The 10,017-nt window shown below is 43.4% G+C and overlaps 1 protein-coding gene across 4 annotated transcripts in view; it reads left to right on the top strand.

Moving 5' to 3' along the window:
* Positions 1-9,570, top strand: part of LRRC8D (leucine rich repeat containing 8 VRAC subunit D) — a 32,801-nt gene extending 23,231 nt beyond the window's left edge. For all 4 annotated transcript variants that reach the window (XM_085897778.1, XM_085897777.1, XM_085897776.1 and 1 more), the window contains one exon: positions 7,852-9,570. In XM_085897778.1, the coding sequence (XP_085753904.1) occupies positions 7,852-8,844 (993 nt within the window). In that variant the 3' untranslated portion in view covers positions 8,845-9,570. The remainder of the gene's footprint in view (positions 1-7,851) is intronic.
* The last annotated feature ends 447 nt before the right edge of the window (positions 9,571-10,017 follow it).

Here is a 10,017-nt window from a genome sequence, read left to right on the forward strand (position 1 = left end):
AAGAGAGAAGCACACATGATGCTTGCCCAAAGGATTCAGACTTTTGCATGCCCAGGAGGCTGTACCATCGAAATGAAATGTCCCAGAAGATACAGAAAATATCATCTCATTTGTGCATAGTGTTTTATAATAACGCTGAACCTGGTGTTGGCTGAGTGGGAAGGGTGGCGGCTTGGGATCCTTGGGTCCTGAGTTCAATCCCCGTTGCCTGCTGAATTAATACACCAGGGGGTTGACTCAGCCTGTCATCCTTCCGAGGTTGGCAAAATGAATACCAGTGTGTACTAGTAGAGGGGCACTGCATCAGCGACAGTCTCGCTTCCAAGAAATGATAGCTATCCCGGCAGCTAAGCTGCCATACACAAGAAGAATATAACGCTTCTTGCAACAAAATGTCATATCTACCAGGATCCTTGAATATTTTGAAAAAAATAATTCCAACCCGCCATTTTTGACTGGCTTTTATACTTAACTAGTCTATCCATAAAACTCAGCGTCATGAAAATGAGAGGAAAAGTTGAAACAAAAAGGTGTTTTTGTTAATTCGGTCACAATCTGAAAAAGTAGATCAAGGACACTAATCAAATATCAGATGCACAACTTCAATGCAGGTCCGCTATTGTGATTCAAAAGAATCTTGGAAGGCCAAGCGGTCTTTGACATTCCGCATTGGCAAAATTGAGTGATGACGAGGGTTTATTTATTTATTTATTTTTCCCCTCCAGACCACCATTGAGTTTGACCTTTAACTCAGAGGTGTGATGTAAATTCAGCACGAATGTGCCTTGCTCTATAGGCTATCAAGGGAGGACAATTTCATTTCTATCAGACAAACCTTCATCGAGTTGTGGTGAAAAGTGATCAAATATCTAATTGGGTCATGACCTTAAAATTAGGTCAAGGTCAAAATGTTAACCCCGCATACTTTCTATTCACATTATTAATGCAAAATTTCATTCTGGAAGTCCAAACCGGCTCTGAGAATTAAGAAATTAGGAGTGCAGGAAGAATTCCCCCCTCCCCCTCAAATGGTGGTTTAGTACTCCTGGGGGTCTAAAACTCTGTGGTGCCATTAAAAATTGGGGGCACCAAGTATAGAAATAAACCCCACAACAGCAATTAACACTATTGCATAGGGGGAGGATTAATTAAGAAGTTTCTATGGGCATTCAACATTAAGAAAACATGAAGGATTTGTGAGGAGAGGGGAGTGCCTCTCTAATGAATGGTGTGTTGCCTGTGTCCACAATTTCACCGACTTTGTTAATGTCCCACAATAAGAATTCAAATCCTTTCACGAACACAGTCATGCCAAACCCAGGAAGAGTGATTGAATGATTTATTTTTTGGTATTTACACATAAGATATTGTATTTTATATACAGTCGTGGACAAAAATATTGGCACCCTTGCACTTTTTTCAAATAACTCACAATTTTCTCTAAAAATAAGTTGAAATTGATAAAAGTATTTGGTCTCCACAATTCTTTATTTCACTGTTAATATTACAGAACCTTTGTTTTTGATTCAGAACTTAATATATCCTTTTCAATCAGATAATAAAAAAGAAATGGCATTGACAAAATTATTGACACCCGAAACTTAATATTTGGTATCACAGCCTTTGGACAAAATAACCAGTCAAGCACTTCCTGTAGCCATGAATGAGCTTCCTACACTTCTCTACTGGCAGTTTGGCCCACGCTTCTTGTGCAAACTACTCCAGTTCTTCCAGATTTGAAGGGTGCCTTCTCCCAACTGCTGTTTACAGATCTCCCTACAGGAGTTCAACAGGATTTAGATCTGGAATCATTGCTGGCCACCTCAGAACAGTCCAGCGTTTTGTCTTGAATCATTCCTGGGTGATTTGTGAAGTGTGTTTGGGGTCATTGTCCTGCTGCAAGACCCATGACCTTTCATGCAGAGCCAGCTCTGTGACGCTGGGTTGAACATGGCACTCCAAAATGTGTTGGTAATCTGATTTCATGATGACATGCACACATTCAAGGTACCCAGTGCCAGAGGCAGCACAGCAACCCCAGAACATCACTGAACCTCCTCCATGTTTGACTGTAGGGAAGGTGTTCTTTTCTTTGAAGGCTTCATTTTGTTTTCTGTAAACAGAGATGATGTGCTTCACCAAAAAGCTCTAATTTGGTCTCGTCTGTCCACAGGACATTCTCCCAGAATGATTTTGTCTTGTTCAGGTGTGTTTTGGCAAACTCCAGTCAGGCTTTCTTATGTCTCTCTCCCAGCAGTGGGTTCCTCCTGGGTCTCCTACCATAGAACCCCCTTTCATTGAGTTGGTGATGGATGGTGCGAGTTGAAACTGTCATACCTTGTGTCTGAAGGTCAGCTCCAATCTGTTTGGCAGTTTATTGAGGTACTTTCTCCACTATTCGAACAATCCTTCACTGCAATCTTCGATCAAATTTTTCTCTTGCGGCTCCATCCAGGGATGTTGGCAACAGTTCCTTGGGCCTTAAACTTCCTGATAATGTTGCGTACGGTGGACACAGGAACATCAAGGTCTCTGGAGATGAACTTGTAGCCTTGAGATTGTTCATGCTTGGCTACAATCTTGAGTTTGACCTCCTCAGGCAATCCTCTAGTTTTCTTTCTTTTCTCCATGCTCATTTTAGTGCACACAGTTTCACAAAATTGCAGAATGACTCCTTTTCTCTGTTCAAACTGGTTAAATGAGTGATTTTTATATTGCAGGCACCTGTAACTCACCACTGGTGAGTTCAATTCCAAAGGAAAAAAGAATCACCTGCTTTAAATCTAATTATTGCTAATGATATTGTCTGGGCCATTTTAGGATTTCTGTGCGGAATAAGTTAAGATTTAGTAATTTTTTTTCAGCTTTTTTGTTTTATTCCACTGCAAACCAAAGAAACTCACATGTGGATACCAATTTTTTTTTTCTTTCATTTCAACAATTTTCTGGAAGAAATGGTGCATTATTTGAAAAAAAATCAAGGGTGCCAATATTTTTGGCCACAACTGTGTGTGTGTGTGTGTGTGTGTGTGTGTGTGTGTGTGTGTGTGTGTGTGTGTGTGTGTGTGTGTGTGTGTGTGTGTGTGTGTGTGTGTGTGTGTGTGTGTGTGTGTGTGTGTGTGTACACAATATATTTATATGTATTTTGATTTTGTAATTGGTCAGTTGGGAATTTCCAATAAATGTATCAATCCTTGATGTACGAATTAACCCCCCACGTATCACCAAAAATTCCCGGCCAGGAACGCACGCCCCCTTAATGTGTTCTTGTGGGAAAATGTTTTGGATTTCGCACATCACAAGGGTTTTCAGAGATGGGACCCTTTCCATAAACGAGGACTTGCTGTATATACGTATATTGTATTATATTAACTGATAATCTTGTGTAAAATGATTATCTCACTTCTCATCTCATTTTATTTGACATAATGTTTTAATTTCTGCCAAGCAAGTTAACCCTTTGAACCCTGAGTTCCTTGGTCTTTCGATTTCCCCTACCCTGGGCTCCCTGGAGAAAAATATGACCTTTCGAGTATATGGAGGTTTGAATCGTGGCTGGTAAAATGGCCGCTAGGTTCAAAGTGTAGATTGGATGCAACATTCCTTTTGTCCTTAAAAAAAAAAAAAAAAAACATTCCAGCCATCCTAACTTTCTCATATGGGGCAATTTCAATTGTCACCATGCCAATTGGCTGGGAGTTGGTACCGTTTTTAACCAGCCATGACACTACAGCTATAGACTTCTGTGACTCTGACTCCATCGGCCTAGACTTTTTACAAAAAAAGTGTTCTAATTGAATGCCATGATTTAGAATCTTTATTTCCAAATTGGTGGTCTGTCTGTCAGGGAACAGCTCGGAAAGGATCTCTAATGTTCTGCATTTGTATACATTCAGGAGAGCATAGATCATGCTGCATCCAACCACAGCTGCCATCAGTCGTACTACATTAATTGAGTTTCCATGAGCTAAATGGTGTATTTTGGTGCTTGGTCAGGCGTCAACTCCGCAGCTTTTGAAATGGTTTCCTATCTTCCCTCCCTTCCATTGTCTTCACTGCTTGTGGAGTTGATGTTCTCATATGTGCTCTTGTAGCTTGCTCAATTTTCATTTTTAAACTATGATCTAAGATTCATCATGGAGCTGTTAGGATTTGTGTGATTAACAGGACATTAGTAAACGGTGGACAAATCTATGCAACATATGGGATTGAACCTGGCATCTCAGCATCATGATGTAATTGCTCAGATGGGAACACAAAGCATGTTGATTATAATTTATCTTCTGATCTGAACTCTGTTGTGTTGACACGTCTCATTTTTAACTATCTGAACCACACTTGTTGGGCAAAATAATTATGCATATTTCAGTTTGTCCCATCTGCAAAAAAACCATTAGCCCAGGGTGAAGGAGTCAGTTTCATTATTTTTATATATTGTGTATATATTATCTCACCATAGGGCTGCTCACTGGATGATGGGATTGGGGCAAAGCCTTCAGGATCCCCAATCTTTGATGATAGGAGGGAAACCACAGGGGAACATTCCCAGGTCAGATTGTGGTAGTGTGTGTCAGGGTGGTACCTGGGTGTTGTCCATCAGATGGCAGTCTCCTTGGGTTAACCTGAGGCGGTCCCTTCAGGTGGGTGTCTGGAAAGTCCTACACTGAAGAGAGGATGATCACCTATCTCTGTTATCATGTGAGCTCAAGCGTATCATCATCGGTATTGCAGCACTCTCTGAGGTTCAGACCGGAGAGTGCCAAGATCATGGCGGGTGGTTCCACCAACTATTGGTCTGGTTGTTCTGATGGTTACCATGCCCAAGGAGTTGCTGCAGCTGTGTCCAATAAGCTGACTCCAATGATAATTGAGGTAACACCGGTCAACGAGCGTATTATGAGACGAAGGATTCGTTACGCCTTGGGTGTCATTTTCCTTCTGTGTATATGCTCCGACTGAGGCAAGTGATCTCACTGTGAAGGACACATTCCATGCCACACTCGAGTCTGTGGTTGATCGGTGCCCAAGGTAAGATACTCTTCCAGTCTTGGGATTTCAATGCATCGACTGGAACTGAGAGCGATGGTTATGAGATGTGTGTTGGTCCCCATGGGTCTGGAACTCTGAACCAGAATAGCACGATGTTTCTTGACTTTGCAAGAAGTCATGGACTTTGGGTAGTTTCATGGTTTCAGCATGGTTTAATGGTTTCAGCACCCACAAGCTCATCGCTGGACCTGGTGCTCCAACGCTAGCGGTGTGGCAAAGGAGATTGACCATGTACTCGTTGATGGTCGCTGGAGGATGATCCAGAACTGCAGAGTCTACCGGAGTGCTCAGTTCCTCAATACTTACCACCGGCTTGTTGTAGCAACTCTTAAGTTGCAGCTTAAATCCAGGAGAATGGTACCATCCCAGCCTAGGCTGGATGTTGGCAAGCTCAAGGATGAGAGGGTAGCTGAGAAGTTTGCAAACAGGCTGAGTGGACATTTGGGGGGTCTGGGTACTTTGGGGGATCCTGAAGAGTTGTGGAGTGCCTTCAAGACCACCGTCTTTGATGTTGCTGGTAGATGTTTTGGAACTCACCGGAGGGCGAAGAATAATTTTGTCTCTCAAGGGACACTGGTACCATTGCCCAGAGTCACAGGGCCAGGCTGAATGGCAGAGCTGAGCTGTTCAGGAAGTTGAAGCGTAAAACTGTACGTGACATGTACGAGGGGTGGACAAGGAGGCCTTTGTGCGAGGAATCTGTGAGGGGGTAGAACATCATCTGTGGTCAAGTGATTCTCATCCTGCTTGCAGGGGATTTTTGTGCATTGCGTTCCTCCAAGCCCGTCCCTCTGTGTACTGCAGTTAGAGCAGAGGGTGGTGGGCTCTAGACAGGAGTCCGAAGTAAAGGCCCGCTGGGCCGCTTACTCTGAGCGGCTGCAGCAGGCTGATCCACCAGCTGTCGAGTTGGATGTCAGGGGTGTTACAATCCCTATTGCTGACCCTCCAATCAACTGTGGTCAACCTTCGTATGTGGAAACACAGGCTGCAGTGAACCGGTTGAAATGGAGTGAAGGTCCTGGGATCTGTGGCATCCATACTGAACTGCTCAAGGCTGGTGGAAATGCTGTACTTGTGTCGTTGCATGCAGTTCTGTGCTCTGCCTGGAACACAGGCATCATCCCAACTGACTGCAAGAGGGGCCTTGTTGTCCCTTTCTGGAAAGGGAAGGGTGATCGCCAAGACTGCAACAACTATCAAGGGGGTGACGCTGCTCTCGGTGCCGGGCAAGGTCTTTGCTCAGATAATTCTTGATATGGTTCACCACCATCTGCTTGAGCACTAGCGTCCAGAGCAGTCAGGCTTTACACCAAAGAGGTCAACGATTGACTGTCTCCTTACTCTTCGGGTCCTCACCAAACACAGAAGAGTTTCGGCAGGGGCTGCTTGCAGCCCATGTTCATCTCTGTAAAGCGTTTGATTCAGTGAATCTGGATGCCCTCTGGAGGATTCTTGGTCTTCGTGGGGTGCCACCAAAACTGATCGATTTGATGTCTGAACGATATTCTGGTACTGAAAGTGCTGTGAGATGTGGTGATACCATCTCTGACTTATTTCCAGTTGTTACTGGAGTTCATCATCAGGGGTGTGTATTGGCCCCCACACTTTTCAGCACTTTCAGGGACTGGATTCTGGGGAGGATGTCGGAGAGATCAATTTGCAGTGCATCGTTTGGGAATGTCAAGATCTCTGACCTTGATTTCGCAGATGATGCAGTCATCTTTGCAGAGACTCTAAAAATCCTTTGGAGGGCCCTCGAGGTGCTAAATGAGGAGTCTGAGCCGCTGGGATTACGGGTTTCCTGGGTCAAAACTAAGATCCAGGCTTTCAATGACATCTTGGATGCTGTAATCCTGTTTGCACCTGTTTGTGGTGAGGATGTTGAGGTCACAGAGAGATTCACTTACCTTGGCAGTGATACTCATGTCTCTGCTGGCTGCGAGCCAGAGGTCAACAGACGTCTGGGTCGGGCCTGGGGAGTCATGGATTCATTGGATCATGGGGTGTGGCACTGCCGGTACCTGTGCAGGAGGACGAAAGCCCGAGTCTTCAGGTCCTTGGTGCTTCCAGTCTTGCACTGTGGATGTGAGACTTTGACTCTGACCAGGGATCTGAGATGAGACTTAATTACTTTGGTACCAGGGCTCTTCGGAGAATCCTTGGCTATTGCTGGTCGGACTTTGTGTCCAACAAGCGGTTGCTGAGAGAGACTCAAATGAGATTTGTTACCTACATAGTCCGTGAGCGTCAGCTGCGGCTGTATCGACATGTGTCTCGTTTTCCTGACGCTGAGCCTGCTCACCAGATTCTCTCAGCGAGGGAGTCTCGTGAGTGGAGGAGGCCAATGGGCCGACCACGTGCCTCGTGGTTGCAGCAGGTTGATCAGCATCTCAAGGAGATGGGGAGGAGGATAGGCCAGGCATCTGCCTGGGGGATGGCCAGATGGAGGCCCCTGGAGTACCGGCGGAAAGTGGACGCAGCCATGCGCTCCTCTGGCGCATGCTCCCTGACCTGACCTGTGTATATAACCGTTGAGGGCATGTAAAACTTTGTCAATTTTTTTTTTTTTTATTTCACACATTAAACAGTCAAATATAGCCACATGATTCATTCATAGCATTAACAGTTCTGAGGTGGGGGGATGGAGGGATGCAATGATTTACTTTTGTTTTGTTTTTTCCTGTCAGCAAAGATAATTAAGTTGTCAGTGGGTAATACTGTAATTGTTGTAAGAATAACACTTTTGTAACTGAGATGAAAGAATTTGAAAATGATCGTTTTTGTTTATTGTGCAACTTGCAGCTGGAGTTGATTCCAGAGGTCAAGCTACCAGCAAAGATAACCCAGATGACTCGACTGCAAGAACTTTGGCTCCACCACTGCCCAGCAAAGTGTGACGCCACAGCACTCTCTTTCTTACGAGATCGCCTGTGGTCCCTTCACATAAAGTTTACCGATGTGAATGAAATCCCACAGTGGATTTACACATTGAGGAATTTGCATGAACTGTACCTCTATGGAAACCTGAATTCAGAGAATAACAAAGTCATCGCTCTGGAATCTCTGAGAGAGCTTCGGCATTTAAAAATACTCCTTTTGAAAAGCAATTTGTCAAAAATTCCATCCAATCTGACCGATGCTTCAACCCATTTGCAAAAGTTGTACATTCACAATGATGGCACAAAGATAGTGGTTTGGAACAACCTTAAAAAGTTTATCACGCTAACTGAGCTGCAGTTGTACAACTGCGACCTCGAAAGGATTCCGCATTCTGTCTTCAGTCTCGGGAACTTGCAGGAAATTGACTTCAAAGGGAACAGCATTTCCACAATCGAAGAGATCGTTAGCTTTCAGCATTTAAAACGCCTTTTGTCATTAAAGCTTTGGCATAACCAAATTGTTGCTATCCCACCAACAATATCTGCAGTGAAGCATCTTGAACGATTGAATCTTTCGAACAATAAGCTTGAGAGCCTTCCGCCAGCCCTTTTTAGCATAAAAAAGCTCCGACATCTCGACCTCAGTCACAATTTGCTCTATTGTCTTCCAAAAGAAATTGGATACCTCGCAAACTTGCAGTTTCTGTGCGCTGCAAACAACAATCTTTCAGAACTTCCCACTGAACTTTTCAACTGCTCCAAGCTCCGTGTTTTGCTGTTGTCGCACAATTGCATCAAAGAATGGCCAGCAAAGCTGGCTGCTCGTTTGGTCCAGTTGCAACAACTCGAGGTCAAAGGAAACCCCATCGAAGACATTGTCACTGGTGTCTCAGGGATTGATCTCCAGGCACATTGAAAGCATCAGACTTTTTGAAGTGTTGTAAATGCATTTATTTCCCATTGTAGGCTCATTAAATACTTTTCCTGCCCCATGGGTTGTATCTAGCCCTGTTCCTAACTTGGATGGGAATTTTAGATGCTGATCCAATTGGTTGCGCTTGCGGATCTTCAAGTAACGTGTTTCACAAGTCGATCCGGATATGGTGTCTTTGTAAAATGCTTGTTGTTTGCAAATGGTCTCCTCTGGATGTTTTTGTTTGTTTTTAGTGAATTTGAAGTTCTGATCTGATGACCATCTCTTTTTTATTATTATTGTTTTTTTGCATGAGGAGTATTTTATATAAAGCTCATCTCCAAAGATTTCCCCCCCCCCCCCCCAAGTTGTACATTTTCACAACTGAAAAGCACTTTCCTTTGAGGATTTGCAAATTTTCAATAAATGTATCAATCATTGATGCAGTTTTTGACGAAGTATCTAGATCTCGAATTTCTTTCATATCTGTAACTGGCATTCCTTGTTGATAAAGTATGAGGTGTATAGCATATTTGCTTCCATCTGTATTCAAAAACTTTTCACACTGATTATTTCAGTGTATTACACAAGCAAAGCTTTTTTTTATTTGTGTCTTTTAAGAGTACCCAAAGGTTATGCAAAAACTATTATTGTAGTATAAGGATTTCTAATGCCTACTCGATGACTCGTGCATTTTATTATTCTGTAAATAAATTGCCTGCTCTTAAACGAGTTTTTGTGGCTCATAAATATTGTTTTTGTTTTAAGCAACGTGCTCTGCTTTCATACGTTTAACATATGCCAACAATGATTTGTCGGTCTTGCACATCATCAGGAAGCCATCACCTTTCTGTGCTTTTTTGATCTTCAGGTGGTGAGATTGCTCCAGAGGCGAGTAAATTCCATTACTACTGAGTCCTCTCGCCCTGGGATTTATTCCTGAAGCAATCCGATTTGACTTGAACATCTGTCTGCATTGTAACAGGAGGCATTGAATTATGAGGTGTCATCCTTTTATAGGAGACTAGACGACCCGTGAACCCGTTGGGTTCCCGTTGTGACAGCGGTTGATTAAAAAATATCATTTCAAAATAAATAAAAGATAGCTCCAGCGAACTATACCACTGAGGTTGTTTGCATTGATCAAATAATCCCGAAGAGGTACTTAACTGAATC

This window comes from Eptatretus burgeri, chromosome 10 (genome assembly GCF_056783735.1).
Source record: "Eptatretus burgeri isolate ZD-2024b chromosome 10, Ebu_testis_v1, whole genome shotgun sequence".
In the NCBI taxonomy this organism is placed as follows: domain Eukaryota; kingdom Metazoa; phylum Chordata; class Myxini; order Myxiniformes; family Myxinidae; genus Eptatretus; species Eptatretus burgeri.